Below are 22,550 nucleotides of genomic sequence, written 5' to 3' on the forward strand. Positions count from 1 at the left end.
CCCAGATCAGTGCTCCTGCTGGTCCTGGCTGTTAAAGCAGGAGCACAGCTCTCATGTGAGAGCTGAACCCCCACTCTCCACTGCACAGGAGACCCGTGCAGCGCTTAGACTAGCCCACCGTGAAAGTGCAGAATCGGAGCCTAAGGCCCCTTAGTGACCGCAGTAAAAAGGTGAATAGGTGGATTAAAGAGCCACCTAAACAGGACTGATGTTCAGCTCACCTCTAGAGTTAAATCCTAGAACATTCTTGAAAAGTTCATGAAAAGGGAATTGCCCCAAAAGGGAAATGAGGTCGTCCTCTGACAACAATATCCAACTCGTCTCCGGATCCTCGTCCTGCAAAGAACACAAGGAAAAGAGAATAAAATATCAGAATGATTACAGCTCTAAGATCCTGTAAATATCACATCCCTAATCTGAAACGTCCCTATCACTGGACAGTTTTCTTTATTGTAGGGCATCTACAAGATGTTCTGCTAAGAGGAAGATGGTAAGTGCACCTGCACTCATTATATGGTCCCTTTATGGCCAGTAAGAGACACTGAGAAAGCTTGTATGGCTTAATATGCATGATCACCCTCCTAATTTGAAGGTCAAAGACATCCATTATTTTCCCTTCAGCAATGCACTTTTCAGACTGATGATCTCTAAAGGGGCCACCAACACTAACTTTCTACTAAAGCACTGACCTCCTCACCACCTTCATCCACCAAAGTCCAGTTCCCCGACTCATTTCCTGAAGAAGGACATTTTCTTTCGTTGGGTTTCATGTGGCAAAGAAAGTCCACTCGATTCCTATGGAAAAACAGAACGTCTTTATGTACATTAGCGTCACAACTCTGGAACAGTACCTGCAATGGGTATTCAATCAATTTTTACATAAAGTGAATCCTCTTGGAGTGAGTCGCAATGTGACAGAATAGGAATGTACCGCACAGTGCGCAAGTGTAGTTACAGCGCTGCACTTGTGTAGAGAAGCAAATTGCTGCGCTGATTCAGCACTGCATCAACGTTGCTTTTCCCCTACATTGCTCCCTGACCACCCATTGTTCAGGGAACCGCAGCACAGGTCCAGTCAAGGGAATGGGACCACACTGCTGTTCCCTGCTAAGCCGGGTGGCCTGGAGTACTGCTGCGCAGGGAAAACCAGTGAAGGGGCTGCAGTGCTAATTCACAGCACTGGGCTACAAGCTGTAGGGGCATAGAAGAGGTTAAATGTCCCCAGCCACCTTGGCCGCATAATACTCCCTCCCATAACAGCATCAGCTACACTGCTCCAGCCCGAACACCTGCCACCATATGGTAGGTATCCTGTAAAAAAAAGAGAGAGCGCCCCAGCTTTCACCAGTTCGATAATAGGAAAAGTAACTAGCGAAAAAGGAGGAAGAAGAGCAAAGTTTTTCATAGACCAAGGGGCCGCCATCAGTTCTACCTCACAGGGATTGTCTGGATTTCCCATGCATGAGCAACAAGGTCATTACTATCCATACAAAATACCAAACAAAACGGAGCACCCCCTGCTTTCACCATTTCGATAATAGGTGAAGTAACTAGCGAAAGAGGAGGAAGGAGGGCAAATTATTTCATAGACCGGGGGCCGCCATCAGTTCTACCTCACAGGGATTGTCTGGATTTCCCATGCATGAGCAAGAAGGTCATTACTATCCATACAAATTCGCAACTCAAATGCTATAGGAGCAGCGAAAAATCAATCAGGAATCCTAGGTAAAAGGACTCACCTTACAGGACACATGAGAACCGCCAGCTGCTGCATGAAGTGAAACACGCCGGCCGGGTTGTGCAAGACTCGAACCTAAAACATCAAAAAGTAACTTATGGGGGGGATACAGGAGCATAGAACCCTGTTATTTGTACCCATGAGGGTAAAATATATATATTCTATCAGTGCCACACATGGATTTGCTACTCACCTGAACAAACAGGGTGGCCCATTTATTGATACCTGCTGGACAGCGCAGGACGTGATTCAAGAGGAACAGGTGGTCCCCGAGGCATCCAACTTTCAGCAGTACGGAAACCTATGAGATGAGATTATTCACAAGTCTGAGCTAGTCGTATACGAGGGCTGGGTGATTATGCCAAAAATAAAAAATAATCGTGATTATTTTGAATTTAAAGATGATTATTGATTTTTCTCAATTTTTTTCGGACGATAACTTTTTCGTTTTTGGCTGCTTGTACGCGCTGCGTAAGCGCATTCTGCTAAAGTATGTTAATCTGGCAGAACGCCCCTGCATTTTCCCAGCCCTCCATTTCTTTACTATCCATCTCTTTCTTTACCATCCATTTCTTTCTCTACTATCAATGGCGGCATAGAGTTAGTTTTAGAAAATGGCAAGCGCAGCGAGGCCGAGCCCGATGCGTGGCGAGCGAAGCGAGCCCGCGAGGCTACAAATTAATGTAGATTACGGGCTCGCGGCGTTCTGCCAGATTACTATACTTTAGCCGAATGTGCTTGCGCAGCGCGCACACCCCCTCCTCCAGCTGATTCCAACGCGTCCACGTGACTTCCGGTGCAGCTACATCACTTCCGGGTATAGACTTTTGTCCGGGTATAGAAAAGTGGCAGAACACCGGTTTGTTCGGATACTATATATTACACAGTTTCATGTAGTCACATGAATAGACCAGGCCTCACCAGCTTCTGAAGCCAGAGAAGAATATCGTTCTGGAACTGAGTGTCTTCTATAACTCTCCTTGTGAAGCTGAACAGGACACTGATACACTCCTTCAGCAGGATCAGATCTGAGTGAGTCCCTTCTAGCTTCTGAGGGGCTGTGGAAAATAATAATACTTAATAATTAATCTGTGGGCTAAAAGCCTGGAATAAATCATTATTCTAAACACAAAATGCTTAAAGGGCTTCTGTCACCCCCCATTGTGCAATTTTCATTAGCTGACATTAGCCATTAGCTGACATAAGCGATAATCGGCAGTCTTCTCTTCCGGGTGTCGTGTGACGTAATCGGCGCAGGCGCACTGAGGAAGTAGCTGGCAAGCGCGCGTCCTTCTCTCAGTACGCCTGCGCCGATCGAGGAACGTTACGGCGCAGGCGCGGGAATTCAGCAGCAGACGGGGCCAGCGGGAGGAGGAGAGCTCTCGCTGGCCCTGTCTATCAAGAGGAGATGGGGCGTGTCTAGAAGCGGCAGATGCGGCGGCTACCAGGAAGTACACGCTCAACTTGCTGCTAGTGAAGAAATTTGCATATGATAAAAGTATGATTTTTACAAGAAATAAGCCACAGACAAAGGTAGGACATGTATGATTGCACTCAGCTGACATTAGCAAATAGCTAATGTCAGCTAATGAAAATTGCACAATGCGGGGGGTGACAGAAGCCCTTTAAGAAAATTAATTAGATCTAATATAAAGAATACAATGAAAAAAGGAGATTTTTGTATAACTTACCAGTAAAGTCTCTTTCTCGCTCTTCATTGGGGGACACAGAGACCGTGGGTATAGCTATGTCCTCTAGGAGGCGCTGACACTAGATAAAGCTGTTAGCTCCTGCCCTGGCAGCTATACCACTCCAGCCTGGAGAGAGAGCTTCAGTTTGTGCACAAGTAGTAGGAGAAGCAAGCCAACCAAGAAAAAACATGGAACACCAACCATGCCAAAGACCCAACGGGGTTCAAACCAGCAACAGCTACAACTGTGGTTGAACAACAATACTGGGTGGGTGCTGTGTCCCCCAATGAAGAGCGAGAAAGAGATTTTACTGGTAAGTTATACAAAAATCTCCTTTTCTCGCCCATATTCATTGGGGGACACAGGAACCATGGGACGTCTGAAAGCAGTCCACAGGGAGGGAAAAACCACAGACCCATGGAGCAAGCGGCCCTGCTGGCATCTAAGAAACTGCCGCCTGCAAAACCACGCGGCCCAAGGCAGCGTCCACCGATGCAAAGTAGGCACCTGGTAAAATCTTGTGAATGTGTGTAAGGAGGACAAGTAGCCGCCTTACACGATTGTGCAGCCGAAGCGTGATTCCTCCGAGCCCAAGATGCGCCCACCGCTCTGGTGGAGTGAGCCGTGACACCTAAGGGCGGAACCCTGCCCCGGGCGCAGTATGCGTCAGCAATTGCAGACCGAATCCAACGTGCGATTTCCACCTTGGAGGCCGCCAATCCCTTGCGAGGACCCTCCGTAAGACAAAAAAGGAGTCCGTACGGCGGAAGGGACCGGAGGCTGCTAAATAGATCTTCAGAGCTCTGACAACATCTAAATGGTGTAATTCCTGTTCCTTAGGGTGTGAAGGAGATGGACACAGTGAGGGAAGGAATTTCCTCATTAATATGGAAGTCAGAGACCACCTTCGGAAGAAAAGAAGGGACCGGCCGGAAAACCACTTGTCCCTAGGAATAACCAGGAAGGGTTCTCTGGAAGAGAACGCCGCCAACTCGGACACCCATCTAATGGATGTGATAGCAACCAGAAAAAAACTACCTTCCAGGACACGAGTCTGAGTGAAACACTGAGAGGACTAATTCAGATCCGAAGGCGTTAAAAGAGGCCGTCACGGAGGAACCGTATGTGCCACTCCCAGAAAGAAGGTTCTTACAGGCCCTAGGGGGCCAGAGGACGCTGGAAAAAGATAGAAAATGCCAACATCTGACCCTGCCAAGAACTAAGGGCCAGACCAAGGTCCAACCCTGATTGAAGGAAGGACAGGACCCTGGGGAGAGAAACAACGAAGTAGGGGAATGTTCCAGAAACCCAGGAAGACCTCCTGGCCTGAATCATAGTGCGGATGACATCCGCTAAAAAACCTCTTTGCGTCAGAATGACGGTTGCAATAGTCACGCCGTCAAACGAAGAGACCTTAAATGCTGATGGAAGACCGGACCCTGAAGAAGGTCGTCTCTGAGCGGCAGCGACTAGGAATGTCGGAATGCCCTCCATCATGATCTTCTGTATAACCCTGAATAGGAGGGGGAGGGGGAAAGCATGTAGATGAGGGGGAACTCCTACCAAGGGGAGAGCAGGACGTCCACGCCGCATGCTTCTGGATCTCTTGCTCGGGATAGAAGGGTGGGAAGCTTCGTGTAGACAGAGTAAGCACACCCAGGACCAATGGGAAGGATTCCCTGTAAAAGGGGAATGGAAGGCCACAACGAATGCAGATGAGGGAAGGCAGTAACATAGGAGCCACTAAGGCTTGCGGGGTGGCTATGAGCCTTACCTGGAAGGGCGCTGAACAGGAGCAACTGCCAAGCTAACGCCAGGGTAGGACCGCCACCTGAGGGGGATGCCTCACTCCAGCGACCACGAACTCGAGCCTTAGTGTAAAATCTGCCCCTGTGGAGGAGAACTGGTTGTAGTAGCTAAACCAGAGTGCCAGCATAAGCACTTTCCCAATAAGGAGGAGTGGTGGATAGAGAATACAGAGTCAGTGAAAACACCCGACTCGGTGGAACGCACGCACCATATTAGTGCAATGGTGTACGCACTACGTATTGATGCGGACAAATTTATGACCGACTGGAACAGTGGAGGCTCATGGAGATGGGAAGGGGGTCTCTGGGACACAAGTGTTGCTAGGTAACCCCCTGAAGGTAGAGGAAGTTATAATCATGCCGAAAACCAGCACCAAAAAGAAGAGGATACAATGTGGAATAGCCACCGTATCCACTGGCGGTACCCATATGCCACTAGATGAAGAGTACCGGGCACCCGCGGGTACCGACTGGTGCCACGCCCCACTTGCGAAATAAAATAAGGCATCCAGGAAGCCAGGCAAGGGGAGTCATACTGTATTGCTAGCCCCCTACTCCAGCAAAGGAGGGGGCCACCCGCAGAGGCCACCGAATTCAGCTACTAGAAGAATCCGCCACCTGCGAAGGAGCTGTGCAGTAAGCACCCCAGTATGTAGTTGTAAAGCAATTACCACTCCCATAGTAGTAGCGTAAAACTGAGGGGGAGGCCTGAGACTATCCCGTAGAAGCTATGGTGCAGTTGAATTGTGGCATCCCAAGATGCTTAATATTCCCCCGCTAGTGGATCACTAGTGGAAGGGGGTAATGCAACAGGAAGCACGGTGATGTCCAACACTCGACCTATGGAAAGGGATAGCATGACAGTCGGGACCGAATCCAATGGTAGTGCAATTATCCTACCTATGGAAGGTGGAATGCATACGGCAAGTACTTAAGCCAGTGGTAGGGAAAATACTCCACCTGTGAAGGGGGGGGTCAATGCCTACGGCGGAACTAGTGCATATGGCAAGTCCTGTACCCCGTGGGAGTGCAATTATTGCACCTAAGTAAGGGGAAATGCCTACAGCAGACGTTGCAACCAGTGATAATGTCATCACGCCACCTATGGAAGGGGCTAATGCATACGTCAGGTACTGAGCCCAGTGAAGATGCAATTCCGCCACCTACAGAAGGGGGGAAAAATACATCCGGCACTGAAAACCAGTGTTATCTTACTTAGTCCACCTAAGGAAGGGGACAATATATAAGGCGAGTACTGTATCCCGTAGAAGTGCAATGACTCTGCATGTGGATGGGGGTAAGAATACAACAGTACTGCTGGCCACCGTAGATGCAATCTTGGGAGACTGCTTCGGGTGCACGACAGAGTCTGAATTAGTGATCCCTCCCCCCCCCCCCCCCCCCTCGGACTGACCCTCTTCGGGGAGGGAAGGTATGTCCGAGCATGACCCAGGGGGGGAGTTGTGAACTGCGCAGGTGGGGACTTATCAACCAAACTACGCAGAGGGTGGAATGGGAAGTCTAGAGGTCCATCCACTGGATTGCGCAGGCAATGCATTTTCACCAAACAACCCCGGAGGGTTTACTGGGAAGTGCCAAAGGTCCTCCTGGATTGCGCAGGTGGAGAATTATCAACCAAACGACCCGGAAGGGTGGATTGGGAAGTCAGAGGTCCTTATTGAATTGCGCAGGTGGAGAATTACCGACCAAGCGACCCGGGAGGGTGGATTGTGAAGTTAGAGGTCCTTTATTGAAATGCGCAGGTGGAGGATTATCAACCAAACTACCCAGGGGGTGGAATGGGAAGTCTAGAGGTCCTCCACTAGAATGCGCAGGCGGTGCATTATCAACCAAACGACCCCGGAGGGTGGATTGGGAAGTTCCAGAGGTCCTCAACTGTATTGCACTGGTGGAAAATAATCAACCAAGCTACCCCGGAGGGTGGGTTGGGAACTGTCAGAGGTCCTCCACTGGATCAGGTGGAGGATTATCAACCAAACGGCCCCAGAGAGCAGAGTGGGGGTTCTACAGGTGTCCTTCACTGTATTGCGCAGGCGGGGAGTTATCAACAAAACAGCCGCGGAAGGCGGATTGGGAAACTATGAGAGGTCGTCACGTGTCTGGAATAGGGCACGGGCCCAGTTTGGTGCACAAGAGTGGATTGTGACTGAGGGGAGTAGGGCCCGTATGGATGTAAACGTTTGTTTTTATTTCTCCCCTTTTTTTTTTAACTGGCATGCCTAGCCTCAAGTGGCTAAGAGGCAGGAAGGGGTTAACTGTGCAATATGAAGCAATTTTGCAAAGCCCATCTAACCCCTGATAATCCGGTGCCGGCCTAACAGAAGTGGCTGGCCAGGAAGGGTTAAAAAAAAAAGGCGATGCTGATGGGGGCGGGGGCAGGTAGGCGGGAAGAATTTGCACCCGCCTCCCTCCCCCTCACATACTTGGGATGGGTTGCGGCCTAGTAGGCCGCGAAGCCAGGGCCGAAAGTTCCGATGCTCGGCCAACCGGGACCCTCCCCCTCTGTACTGTAAGTCAGCCAGGAGCGGTGCGCGACATACACATTCCGGCCGGAGGAGCCACCCCGCGGCCGGGATGACAACAGGAGAAGGAAGAACCTGTAGGCCCCATTTTAAAGCCGGGGCCTACATTTTTGCGTCGCCCGGAGACCGGGATGTTCACCCCGCGGCCGGGAACTCGTGACAGCCAGAGTCGAATACCCCGTGCTCCCATGTAAAATAAGTGCCTCGCAGCGCGAGACTCCCGCAAGGGCTCAGGCGTCCGCGATCAGTCAGAGGCATTAACCCTTTCGGAGCGGCGCGCTTGGCGCCCGCTCCCGAAAGGGGAGGAATATGGTGGACACTGCCGCCTGAAATAGCCGGGAGTGGGAGTCACCCTGCGCTCAGACTTTCGCTGGAGGTGCCCGGGGAGAAGATACATTAACCCTCTATGAGCCGGAAAGCCGTCGGCCTAGAGGGGAAGTGAGAGAGGGGGGCCGCGTGTCGTTGGTGGCGCATGGCGCCCGCCGGATTAACACCTTCTCTCCTTAGGGGTCTAGTTTCTTAGCTAAATAAAGTCCCCTGGCCATTAACCCTTGATATGTCATTAGGGCGACCCAGATCTTCAAAGAGGGAGGAAGAGGGCTTCATACTTACCTAGTCCCGTGTACTCACCTCATCGTCATCCTCTTCTCTTCATCCTCCCTAAGTGAGCCTATAAGGTCACCTTCTCCTCCAGCAGGGTCACCTCCTCAGCAGCTGGCACCGGAGTGGCAGGAGTCTGGTATGGCGGGAGGGTCTTCTCTTTGGCGGACCTAGGTGACCCCTTGGCTGGCGGGATGCAGGGGAGCGAGGCTACCCTGGTCCACCTTGTCTTCTGTGGGGAAGGCAGCAGTGCGGGAGACCGGCACTGGCGCAACTCGACCCCGGGAGAACAGGGAGGCAAGGCGACCACTGTTTTCCCATCTGAAAAAGAAGGAAAAAAATAAACTAAAACAAAAAATCTTCAGGTCTTGCCTCCTATTGACACTAGAAAAAACTGAAGCTCTCTCTCCAGGCTGGAGGGGGTATAGCTGCCAGGGGAGGAGCTAACAGCTTTATCTAGTGTCAGCGCCTCCTAGAGGACATAGCTATACCCACAGTCTCTGTGTCCCCCAATGAATATGGGCGAGAAACAGGCATTAAAGAGGTAGGTAAATCCTGTACAGTGACCCCAGAGGACAGCAGCACAAATCTCTCACCTGTTGTTTGCTGCAATGTGTCAGCTTCAAGTAGTTTGCTTTATTTATGAGCATTGTGACCCCTGGCTCTTTGGCTCACAGAGAAATGCCTAGACCGACTAAGGCCACTTTCACACATGTGAGTTCAACTCATTGAACTCGCAGCGTGTGTCTGCAGCAGCTCCAGTCCTGACCTCCCTAGCACTGCCGGGTCACATAGCATTATATTGATTTATGATGCTATGTAACCCTTGGAGGTCTGAAATGTATTGGATAACACTGACATAATGCTGTCGGTGCTATCCAATACATTCCAGACCTCTAAGGGTTCCATAGTATAATAAATCAATATAATGCTGTGTGACCCGGCAGTGCTAGGGAGGTCAGGACTGGAGCTGCTGCAGACACACGCTGCGAGTTCAATGCGTTGAGCGGCCAAAAACCCTCAGCTGTGAAATGTCAGGGGTTCAGAGGTAGCAGGGGACCCACAACCTGGTGTTAGAGAGGACCCCAAGGTCTTTTGCCACAGAAGAAGGTAGCAGTATTATAAATGGCACATGGTAGATAGGCTAGATTTTACAGGAGCTTGAAGTTACGCCATTAACCGGAAGCAATCACAGATCTTCAAGTGGTTCAGAACTGAAATGTAAAATATATTTGAAAGCTGCAGCTTTCTCTGTGAGATTGTAATGATGAGATATGTAAGTGATTACAATATTACAGCAAAAGGAGAAGTTTATTGGGGAAAACCGTACAATAAGAAGGAGGCTCAAGGACCCTGTTGGGTGCATCTAGCCTGGTTACAAGATGAGATACGGCCTCTAGCCTGGATACAAGATGAGAAACGGCCTCTAGCCTGGTTACAAGATGAGATATGGCCTCTAGCCTGGTTACAAGATGAGATACGGCCTCTAGCCTGGATACAAGATGAGATACGGCCTCTAGCCTGGATACAAGATGAGATACGGCCTCTAGCCTGGATACAAGATTAGATACGGCCTCTAGCCTGGATACAAGATTAGATACGGCCTCTAGCCTGGATACAAGATTAGATACGGCCTCTAGCCTGGATACAAGATTAGATACGGCCTCTAGCCTGGATACAAGATTAGATACGGCCTCTAGCCTGGATACAAGATTAGATACGGCCTCTAGCCTGGTTACAAGATGAGATACGGCCTCTAGCCTGGTTACAAGATGAGATACGGCCTCTAGCCTGGTTACAAGATGAGATACGGCCTCTAGGCTGGTTACAAGATGAGATACGCCTCTAGCCTGGTTACAAGATGAGATACGCCTCTAGCCTGGATACAAGATGGTATACGGCCTCTAGCCCGGATACAAGATGAGATACGGCCTCTAGCCCGGACACAAGATGAGATACGGCCTCTAGCCCGGATACAAGATGAGATACGGCCTCTAGCCTGGATACAAGATGAGCTACGGCCTCTAGCCTGGATACAAGATGAGATACGGCCTCTAGCCTGGATACAAGATGAGATATGGCCTCTAGCCTGGATACAAGATGGTATACGGCCTCTAGCCTGGATACAAGATGAGATACAGCCTCTAGCCTGGATACAAGATGAGATACAGCCTCTAGCCTGGATACAAGATGAGATACGGCCTCTAGCCTGGATACAAGATGAGATACGGCCTCTAGCCTGGATACAAGATGAGATACGGCCTCTAGCCTGGATACAAGATGAGATACGGCCTCTAGCCTGGATTCAAGATGAGATACGGCCTCTAGCCTGGATACAAGATGAGATACAGCCTCTAGCCTGGATACAAGATGGTATACGGCCTCTAGCCTGGATACAAGATGAGATACAGCCTCTAGCCTGGATACAAGATGAGATACAGCCTCTAGCCTGGATACAAGATGAGATACGGCCTCTAGCCTGGATACAAGATGAGATACGGCCTCTAGCCTGGATACAAGATGAGATACGGCCTCTAGCCTGGATACAAGATGAGATACGGCCTCTAGCCTGGATACAAGATGAGATACAGCCTCTAGCCTGGATACAAGATGAGAAACGGCCTCTAGCCTGGATACAAGATGAGATACGGTTGGTCATGGACACATACAGGTTCCTGGTATCCTGCGGCACATTTGCTCACAGATGTTACGGCTGGACCTGTAGATCCTGCACGCTGGTAGGTTGCTGAAGCTGGCGTCCCAGCTGGTCCCATATATGTAGTAATAGAATAATGAGCGAGCACTCATACACTTGGCAACCAGATTGACATGTGCAGAAAATATTTATTAAATCCCCATAAAATACAAGTAATAAAATTTATAAGAACAATGTAGCAATAATATACAACATTACAGTCACATATATTGTGGTAGATATGATCGATACTATAGTCAATAAAAATATATTCGATAAATTGAATGGTATAAAATTCAATGTTGAAATATTCGATAGAATATTCGATACCACTCAATAGTGTTGATAAATTCAATAATATATATCACACCAAAAAACTTCAAGTATGTGCTGTTATTTGGGAAGAGGGGGTATTATCTTCTAGCGCTCTATCCCAATTTGGGAAACTGAATGTCACTGAAAATGTTGTAGGTGTATTCACTGGGAGCGCAACATGTTCATAAAGTGTCCACAGGAATCCTGATAATGTGAGAAGTCTCTTATAGCATATCCTTTTAAGGTCGATATGAGCTTTGAATTGAAGAAAACTTGAAATCGATGTTTGGCTTACCGTCTAGCGTCTGCTGTCTCCCTATTGCTTCAATGGAGCTTTAAATATTTGCCGGCTTATTCAGTCGCTCCATACAGCAAGCTGGTTTAGATTTCGCGGGAGTTCCAAAGATCGCGGGAGTTGCCACTCTGTTCCGCAATTTCCTTTGGTGCAGCTTTCGACGATAAGAATAGTTAATCCTTTACTGTAGAAATTTTCTTCTGTATGGCCATACAGTATTATCGGAGGCTTTTCAATGCAGGTACATCACTTGTTTCACCATACGCGTTACGGGTAGATTCACTCTCCCTTCCTCAGTGGTGAGGAAGGGAGAGTGAATCTACCCGTAACGCGTATGGTGAGGACCACTGAGGAAGGGAGAGTGAATCTACCCGTAACGCGTATGGTGAAACAAGTGATGTACCTGCATTGAAAAGTCTCCGATAATACTGTATGGCCATACAGAAGAAAATTTCTACAGTAAAGGATTAACTATTCTTATCGTCGAAAGCTGCACCAAAGGAAATTGCGGAACAGAGTGGTAACTCCTGCGATCTTTGGAACTCCTGCGAAATTTAAACCAGCTTGCTGTATGGAGCGACTGAATAAGCCGGCAAATATTTAAAGCTCCATTGAAGCAATAGGGAGACAGCAGACGCTAGACGGTAAGCCAAACATCGATTTAAAGTTTTCTTCAATTCAAAGCTCATATCGACCTTAAAAGGATATGCTATAAGAGACTTCTCACATTATCAGGATTCCTGTGGACACTTTATGAACATGTTGCGCTCCCAGTGAATACACCTACAATATTTTCAGTGACATTCAGTTTCCCAAATTGGGATAGAGCGCTAGAAGATAATAGCCCCTCTTCCCAAATAACAGCACATACTTGAAGTTTTTTGGTGTGATATATATTATTGAATTTATCGACACTATTGAGTGGTATCGAATATTCTATCGAATATTTCAACATTGAATTTTCTACCATTCAATTTATGGAATATTTCTATCGAATATATTTTTATTGACTATAGTATCGATCATATCTACCACAATATATGTGACTGTAATGTTGTATATTATTGCTACATTGTTCTTATAAATTTTATTACTTGTATTTTATGGGGATTTAATAAATATTTTCTGCATATGTCAATCTGGTTGCCAAGTGTATGAGTGCTCGCTCATTACTCTATTACTACATTTGACTTTTAAGAGAGGGTGGGGTGATTCCCTCTATATGAGCTTGCAGCACCATACCTTAACTACTTGCTAGTGAGCCACCACAACCTACCACTATTTTTTGGTCCCATAAATGGTGGATTGGTGATAAATCCGGTGACCGGGCAGCCAAGGAAGTGCTGTAATCTGGAGGAGACGTTCCTGGAAACCCTTGCTGTGTGCGGGCGAGCATTATCCTGCTGATAAATCCAGTTGGAAGCCCTGCCATGAGAGGAGCACACGTGGTGGCAGGATGTCCCTCCTATCACTACTAGGGGTGACGACTGTCCTATGTGATGGCTCCCAGATCATCACACCAGCAGTGGGGGCAGTGTGTCGCTCCACAGCAAAGGCAGGATTGAAGCGCTCACCATTGTCGGATCCCGAACAGAACCTGGATTCATCACTAGAGACAATATGGTTCTGGTCCATACCAGTCCAGGTTTCTTGTTCACAACACCACTGCAAACAAAGGCAACGATAACTGGCTGTCAATAGCAGGACACGTAATGGGCGCCATGACACCAAATTTCTTTCTGCTAAGCACCTGGAAATGGTCTGGGCAGAGACAGGAGTGCTAATAGTGAATGGATGGTGGACAACGAAACTGTGGAAGCTGCTCATGTTTGACAGCGGATCATATGATCCTCTCTACTGGTGTCTGTCTGGGGCGTCCCGAGCCAGTGTGTGCACACCCTCAAGTAACCACTGCCCCAACACCTCCTAACAGCGAGGTCAGATCAGCGGAGATGGCAGGCAGTTCATCATAACGACCATCCTGCTTCTCTCAGTCCAGTGATACCCCCTCTTAAAGTCTGTCAACTGGTAGGTAAGGACACAGGAGCTGTCTGAAACGTGCTATGTAAGGAATTTCTTGATCAAAGCCCTGATTTTTTGGTATCCAGAGATGCTGGACTATTTTCTAGTTGAGTTCCATGTTCACAAGTGGAGTCTGTGCAGCACAGATCCTGGGAGCATAAGGAAGGGTGAGCTGGCCATGAATTCTTTTCCTGCACACTACCCAAAAGTAGCCTCTGAGAGCCTTTCTACAGAGCAGCGCAAGAAGCGCTTTTTTATGTCCTCTTGTAGCAAGACCCAGTGTGCAATCAGAACACACCTGTAATCATTTACAGCAATTCAACATTTCTATCTGGGCGTTTTATTATTATTATTAATTTTTTGTCAATGGGTGTCCATGAATAAATTGAGCTCATATTTGGCGCACTCACCGTGGTCCGGATGGTACACTGCTACCGATTTCAAGAAAGGGGAGTTGTTCACCAGCCCATAGATATAAGATTCGACCTGCAGGCGGGACAGGACTGACGTATACGAGTGCAGGGCAAATGTCTGATGTAAGTGGTCCGACTTCAGCTCGAAGAGTCTCTTCAGGTCTCCTAATGCCGATGCGTTGACTTCTGCTGTCTGGTAGTGGTGATATCCAACCACTTTGGCCTGATCTTCACAAAGTCCCTGGCGGTAACAGAAAATGATAAGAACTAGTTATTACCATGTTTTACCTTTTTTTCGCTGTCATACAGCTGTTCCTAGAGGGGGATACTGCTCGGCACCCTCTCTGTGATTCACAGTGGGTCTCCTTCTGGCATGTAATTCTACAATTCACCAGCAGAGGCCACTGCAGGGCCCAGGCAAGGGCATCACTGCCACCTTGCAATGGGACAGGCTATTTAATAACTTCATTGTGGTTATAGGTGGGTACCTTATGAGGCAGATCAGGTGAATGTCTAACCTCTGGGATGCCCACCATTCTCGACCGGAAAGTTGGGTATGTGTGCAGATTAGGTGAATTATCAATACCCAATCGATACTTTTGTACTGGTATCGATTTGATACTGGGATTTGCCTCTTACGATACTAGGCTGCGCTACTGCGCGGCCTAATATCACAGAGCATGGCACGCGCTGCTCTCAGCGCCCGCCATGTTCTCCTCAGCAGCACAGGGGAGAAGGAAGAAGGATTAGCCATTTTTGAGTCACCTTGTTCCCCCAAAAAATAGGATAGGACTGTTCTATTATGGGCGGGACGTTCCATAAAACGCGGAATGCACGCAGCTTTTTTGGTTTTTAATTTTTTTGGCATGGTATCGAGTATCCCGATACTTTTTTATGGTATCGAAATCGAATCAAACTTTTGGCATGGTGACAACCCTAGTGCAGATTATGAAACGGTGGCAAAGCTCGGAACGACACGCAAAACTTGTATATTGACACTAGTATTAAGTGTTACGTCTTGGTCGGATAATACACGAGAAGGTGTTCCTTCCTCATAGTCGGAGCCTTGGATCTGCTGCCTGGCAGTGCCTCTGACGACGGTTAAGGACTCCATGCCAGAGATGCGGGTAATGTGAACATCGACCCGGTGACTGGCAAAAAACACTAAGCCCAGAAAGTATAATGGAGAGAAATGTGCTGAGTGTGCAGGGACCTCATCAGCCTGAAGGGCATCCAATGTTCAGCTAGAAGGACACAAACCCAAAATGCTATTTTTTTCATGGATGCGGCCAAACTGAGGCTGTGACCAGACTGGCGGGGATTAGGCAATCTGACAGCACGGGGGCTCAGCGGGACTGGGATCGAATTTGGGCAGATGTGAAACCTGCTTGGAGGGTGTATGTTCTCCACAAAAAACATATAGAAAGGATCATTGGCTTCCTGTGTCTCTGATCGCAGTGGGCTGCGTGTGAGTTGGAGGGGCCTCTAATAACCTGTAAAGGAGTGGTCTCATTATGACAACCTATGGAGAGCCTCTCTTAGGCCTCATGCACACGACCGTTGTGTGTTTTGCGGTCCGCAAACTGAGGATCCGCAAAACACGAATGGCGTCCGTGTGCGGAACGGCACAGACAGCCATTGATATAACTGTCTATTCTGGTCTGCAAAACGGACAAGAATAGGACAGGTTATATTTTTTTGCGGACCACGGAACGTAGCAACGGATGCGGAAAGCACACGAAGTGCTGTCCGCATCTTTTGCGGCCCCATTGAAGTGAATGGGTCTGCATCCAAGCCACAAAAACTGCGGCTCGGATGCGGACCAAAACAACGGATGTGTGCATGAGGCCTTATTCTGGTGAACCTGGTCCATCCATGTATTGAAAGCATTGTCCCCATCTGGACATTTGTGACATGCTATAAATGCCTGATAGGTGCAGGACCCACATCCGGGCCCCGCTCTAAACTCAAGAACGAACCCTGTCTGGAATGAAGAGGACACCATGCATGAACGGATCTCTCCATGCCCTGCAATGGGACTTCCTTAAATAGCCTAGCTAGCGGGCTTGTCTATTTTCAGCAGTCCCAGAGACACATGGGCAGCGTATTCTGCATTCCTGATAGGGTCCCATTCTTGAGGTGAGACCAACACCTATCAGAAATCCAGAGGATATGCCATATATGTCCAGATGGGACAACCATTTACTAGACACGTGTAATACCATAATTTACCTGTAGGGGCTGCTACAGGGAAAATGAGCAGCTGGCAACATCTGATCCATGTGCATTACAGCCCCACTAAAATCTATGGGAGCACTAGGGATCCCCTTCTTCTAGCAATCTGGATACACCATCAGCATGCTTTAACCGTACATTTTTATAGCTGTGAGGACAGACACAGAGATATCTTACAGAGTTTATGTGTCCTTAACTTTTACCTCATGAAACAAAGGGGCATGGCTTAGCGGAAATGAGTACAGCTTAAAATGTGCCACACGGCACCTAAATTTGGGTGCAAAAACAGGTCTAAAGTAAGCAAACCAAGAGATGGTGTAAAGTCAGACAGGAGCACCTAAATATTCTAAGGTTTCATCCAGCACCAGCTGTCTAGTACTAATAGTACAATAGGGGACACTATTGCATTTTGAACCCCTTAGTTACATCATTCATTTTAGCCTTAAGAACCAATAATATTTCCCCCTTTGTGTTCCAGCAGTCCTAACTTTTTTATTTTTTCCTTCTAAATTATTTTTTAGATTTTGCAGGATGAGTTGTAGGTTTTTTAGGAACCATTTTGGGGTATATATAGTGTAGTAAATAATTTTTATTATATTATTTTTAGGGAGAAATATTTAAAAAACTGCAATTTTAACATTATTTTGTGGAATTAATTTATGGCGTTCACTCTGTGTGGTAAAAACAACACAATTTTATTATGTGGGTCAGTACACTGATGATAATGCCACATTTCTATATCTTATTTTACTATTTTTCCGTTCCTCCTGCAGCCTGTCAGCTCTGCAACTGCTCCTCCTCCTCCTCCTCCAGACTGAAGGGGACAGCGTTAGCTGCTTTGGCTGCTTATAGCTCTGGTTTGGTAGCAGCTAGAGATACGGGTATTCTCAGCTTTCAAACAATACCAGAATGACAGCAATATCTTCAGTACATGGGAAGATATCACGGTTAGAAATCGGAATGCAGTGAATGCAGCTGAAAGTAAAAGCAGGTTTTACCCACAATTATTCCTGACTCGATTTCTAACAGTGATATCTCCTGCCTATCTTGGGCTAATGCTGTCAGTCTGGAATATTAGCTTTCAAACAAGACCATCTTTATATGTTGAAGGACCCACTTCACTTTGGGACCTGCAGCACAAAGATACAGGCAACGTATTTGGGACTATTTTATATATATTTCCAACAAGACCAGTTGCATGTTTCTAGCTGCTACCAATCAGGAGATATCAGCAGCTAAAGCTGCCCTCCCCCCTCCAGTTCTGCCCAAGCCCAGCTCAAGAAGAACAGCTAAGCACTTTTCCCACTGCCCGAACTGAGCTGGGGCAAAACAGGTGGTTAAAGCAATAGATCCCCATCAATGGGGGGGCTTCCAGGTTCCCGGGTTGTAGGATACTCCAAACCAACGGTAGAGGAGATAAAAGCTAGATCGGGTAGATTTGCAAAGTTAGACTAGAATCTAAAAAGTACAGTAGCTGATGCAGGATGATAAATCTGGAGAAGTTTTATCGCCTACTAGATGGCTTACTCCGTGGTAGAATTGTACGCCTGAATTTTGGTGCATCTAATGCATCACCTTCTCCACTACTAAGCCACTATGTGGTGCATGGCCCGTGAACCAGAAACTGGCACATTTGCAATAGTAAATCTACCCCAATGTGTGTGAGACTTGACCTTCGGCACCATGACCTTCGGCACCATGACCTGCCAAGTGCCGCTCTATCAGATAAATTCCTGTTAATCTGGCGTTAGATAAATCTTTTTGCACACCAGATGATCAGGAGATTCTGGCTATAAAGCGCTAGGTGGGAATCATGTTCCAACCAAAGCTGAGAAATACACCAAGAAATCATCTGTCTGTGGAGATCAGCCATGTCCCCCCTCCTCCTCCTCCTCACTGTAAGGCAAGTGGCTGCAGCAGGACTCTCCCTCCTTTCAAGCAATCAAGACTTGTATGAATCACCTGTACAGTCATGTGCTCCTCCTTAAAGTCCCAGACTTTGCTCTTAATATTCTTCCAGTCGGAGATCATGATCTGGAGCTTGCCTTCAGCCAGAAGGAGCTGCTTCCTGCATCGGCCGTAATTCATGAGAAGTTCATGGAACTCATGCCTGTCCTGGTGGGCGATCCTCTCAAACTCTTCGGTGAAGGAGTCCACATTCTCTATCCAGGAACAAGGCTCAAATATCTTGAGTTGCTCCCTGGAGAAAGGGATGGGCTTGTGCTGCTGCGGGAGCTCAGGATACAGCTTCTCATTAGGAACCAGAGGTTTGATGGTCGCCATATCTCTCTTGTGGTCAAGAACCTGCACTGGCAGCTCTGGGTATATGGATTTCACCTTGGAAATATGCAATTTCTCCTTGGCTTCCACAAAATGCTGGGTGTCCATTACATCTGGTTCCTTCAGAGACAGGACAGCAGGGTGGACTTCGACATCCTCAGCCGGGTGCTGTTCCTCTATGGAGGGGCTTGTTACTTCAGGACATTTTGTCTTTTCGGGCTGCAACTCACAGCTTTGTGAAGGGCAGGAAAGGTTTGCTCCTCCAGACTCCAGCTCTCGACAGTCAGGATTTTCGGTTTCCTTCTTGTCCTCCGAGACGCCTTCACTGACGGCGGGGACATCCGCCTCAGACAAGCTGCTTAGTCGTTTGTTATCAGCTCCGCAGGTTTCATCGTTCAGCTGGATTTCTATAAAACTATCAGGAAGATTGCTGTCCGTTCTCTGGGAGGAGGAGTCCAGTACATTATGGATGTCGCTCTCTTCCTCCAACACCAGAGGCTTCTCTGCTCTTACGTCCACGAGGCTTTGCTGCTTTTTCTTTGTCTGGAAAAAAAATATACAATTAACGTGAAGTGTTCAAGATGAAATCTACAAAAAAAAAAATAGCTCTGCAAATAACAGGTTAAATTAAATCATGACTTATACTCCACTCACATCCAGAGCTGCATTTAAGATTCTTCTGGTTTCACATCATCTCTTCTAGAAATAATAGTTCTGCATATAACTAACCGATTAAAAGAGGTCCCGTCAACTCTTGTGACAGCTAGTTTATTAAAGAGGTTCTCCGGGCTTTTTCATATTGATGACCTATCCTCAGGATAGCGTATGTCCAAAAAAGGTCGGCACTGCTCGAATAGTGTGGCGGTGCAGTGTCTGCGGGCAGGAATTCCAGGATAGGTCATCAATATCAGATCGGCGGGGGTCTGACACCCGGGACCCTCACCGATTAGCTGCATGAGGAGACGGCGCTCGCTGTGCGCACGTGCCGTCTCCCTTCTCTCTTCCTGATCTGCTGCTGGATGTCTATGGGACAGCAGCAGAGGACAGGAAGAGAGACGGGAGATGGCACGTGCACACAACGAGCGCCGTCTCCTCATACAGCTGATCGGCGGGGGTCGGACCACCGCCGATCTGATACTGATGACCTATCCTGAGGATAGGTCATCAATAAGAAAAAGCCCGGAGAACCCCTTTAACTACCTGCATTACCCGAGTAGTACCAATTCTGGAGCATCTATTCTCATGCCTCTATGTTGTGAAATTCCTCTATTATTCCTGTTGGTGGTTAAAAATAAATTGCCATTATGCAGTAAAGGTACTGCTGGGTGTTACCAGGAATGGGTGTGTCTGCTGGGGTCAGACTGTGCAGGGACCCCCCCCAACTGATAACACCCCTTTATACCTTTACTACAAGCTGCTGGCAATTCATTCATAACTTCTAGTAGGAATAATAAAGGAATGGCACATCATAAAGTCATAAAAATAGATGCTCCAGAATTGTTATTACATGGGGGATGCAAATGGTTACTAAACCAGATATGTCAGGAGAAAGAACAGGTCTTCTTTAAAGAGGCCCCATCACCTCTTGTGACATATATGTTAGTAACCACCTGATCTCCCCATGTCATAACTATTCTGGATCATCTATTCTTCTGACTCTATGTTGTGCCATTCCTCTATTACACCTACTACAAGTTATGAATGATTTACGAACAGTTTAGCAGGGAAGGTCCAGATGGGCGAGTTTGTGTCCTTGCATAGTCTGACACAATCCAATCGGTGCTGCCAGTTCCAGAATGTACAGGGACACACCCAACTGGTAACACCCATCTGGACCTTCACTGCAAACTGTTAGCAATTCATTCATAACTTCTAGAAGGAATAACAAATGAAAGGCATATCACAGAGTCATAGGAGTAGTATCCTTAGGATAGATCCTCAATATTTGATGGGTAAGGGTCTGATACTCAGTACTCCTACTGACTGGCTGCTAGCAGGAGCTGTGGTCCCCAGAATCTGAGAGCGAAGGGGCCGCAGTGCTGCCAGGATGAGCCCCATGTACATAAATAAAGCAGCACTGCAGTTTTTTTTTTGCATTTTTGCGCGTGTATTCTGAAGCATGTTTTCGCCTGGGATAACTCGGCATGTGATCCGTGCGGAATACATGTGTGCCAATGCGGATCTCAAATCGAAGTGGTCAAAATACGTGTCGTATGAACTATGGCGCGATGTATTTCTCAATGAAGTCAATGCGGTTTATGGGTGTGTTTTGCTTCTACTTGTTCGCATGACGCATTTTCATGTGTATTCAGGCGCGTTTTCTGTGCTGATACACACACAAAAAATCACTGGGGGAGATTTATCAAAACTGGTGTGAAGGAAAACTGATAGCAACCAATCAAATTCCACATTTCATTTCTCAGAGCTCCTTTGAAAAATAAAAGGAACGATCTGATTGGTTGCTATGGGCAACTCAGCCAGTTTTCCTTCACACCAGTTTTGATCCCCCCCAATATGTTGCTATGATACTACAACTCCTAGCTGGCAGGGCACTGCTGGGAGATGTAGTTGATAAGCAGAGGGACATTTCTGCAGATAAAACATCCGAACCCAGATACCAATAGTAATTCAGGTGAAATTCAGAGTGTGTGGTGGGGGGTGGGGGGTGGCAAAGCATTATGGGAGTACGGCCGGCTTTTCTTTCTATTAGGTGTTTCCATGGTAACGATGAAAGCACCATAATTATTGTCGGCTGTCTCCTCACAAGTGGCGGCTCGGTCTACTCTTACCAGGACGATTATTGCTAGGTTACTACCAGGCGGATGTCACCGTGTGAATGATGGCCGTCCTATGTGATGACGCCGCTGATATACGTCATGAAACCTAAAATATGTCACATGCTAATAAACCATGGGGCTCCATGGCTGTCAAGATGTCACCGTTACGGGGGGCACTGTGGACGGCGCCGCTACGGGGGGCACTGTGGACGGCGCCGCTACGGGGGGCACTGTGGACGGAGCCGCTACGGGGGGCACTGTGGACGGAGCCGCTACGGGGGGCACTGTGGACGGAGCCGCTACGGGGGGCACTGTGGACGGAGCCGCTACGGGGGGCACTGTGGACGGAGCCGCTACGGGGGGCACTGTGGACGGAGCCGCTACGGGGGGCACTGTGGACGGAGCCGCTACGGGGGGCACTGTGGACGGCGCCGCTACGGGGGGCACTGTGGACGGCGCCGCTACGGGGGGCACTGTGGACGGCGCCGCTACGGGGGGCACTGTGGACGGCGCCGCTACGGGGGGCACTGTGGACGGAGCCGCTACGGGGGGCACTGTGGACGGAGCCGCTACGGGGGGCACTGTGGACGGAGCCGCTACGGGGGGCACTGTGGACGGAGCCGCTACGGGGGGCACTGTGGACGGAGCCGCTACGGGGGGCACTGTGGACGGAGCCGCTACGGGGGGCACTGTGGACGGAGCCGCTACGGGGGGCACTGTGGACGGAGACGCTATGGGGCACTGTGGACGGCGCCGTTATACGGAAAACAAAGGGTTATTGTTGGTAGCGGGACCTGCCAGAGAAGTAATCTGAAACGCCTGAGGCAGGAATTACTGATATCAATGCTCACTATTTCACAGTTTCACTGTTTACATAAAGAATTAACTATGTGAAAAGCGGAGTCACCTTCTAAATACACGACATGTACTGAATTCTGTGACTTCAGAGCTGAAATCACCCGGCATTTCATGTACCAATGACCTGATCAGTCATGGCTTCTAGGGTGAATTGCCTTTTGGGGAGAGCAGGCTCAGCAATAGATTTTGCTATGAGATCTGTGTATGCCGCCGGCCCAGCCCAAGCTGTGAGAAAACTACAACTCCCAGCATGTCCTGACAGTCTGCTTCATGGGAGTGG

General features: G+C 48.2%; 1 protein-coding gene across 5 annotated transcripts in view; it reads right to left on the reverse strand.

Moving 5' to 3' along the window:
- The window catches only part of EPG5 (ectopic P-granules autophagy protein 5 homolog), a 107,677-nt gene that overhangs the window by 78,333 nt on the left and 6,794 nt on the right, over positions 1–22,550 (reverse strand). For all 5 annotated transcript variants that reach the window (XM_040421136.1, XM_040421139.1, XM_040421137.1 and 2 more), the window contains exons 2-8: positions 18,318–19,178; positions 14,118–14,361; positions 2,660–2,796; positions 1,932–2,039; positions 1,740–1,813; positions 690–795; positions 222–336 (exon numbers count right to left, since the gene is read on the reverse strand). In XM_040421136.1, the coding sequence (XP_040277070.1) occupies positions 222–336; positions 690–795; positions 1,740–1,813; positions 1,932–2,039; positions 2,660–2,796; positions 14,118–14,361; positions 18,318–19,178 (1,645 nt within the window). The remainder of the gene's footprint in view (positions 1–221; positions 337–689; positions 796–1,739; positions 1,814–1,931; positions 2,040–2,659; positions 2,797–14,117; positions 14,362–18,317; positions 19,179–22,550) is intronic.

The sequence above is a fragment of the Bufo bufo genome, chromosome 2, assembly GCF_905171765.1.
Source record: "Bufo bufo chromosome 2, aBufBuf1.1, whole genome shotgun sequence".
Taxonomy (NCBI): Eukaryota; Metazoa; Chordata; class Amphibia; order Anura; family Bufonidae; genus Bufo; species Bufo bufo.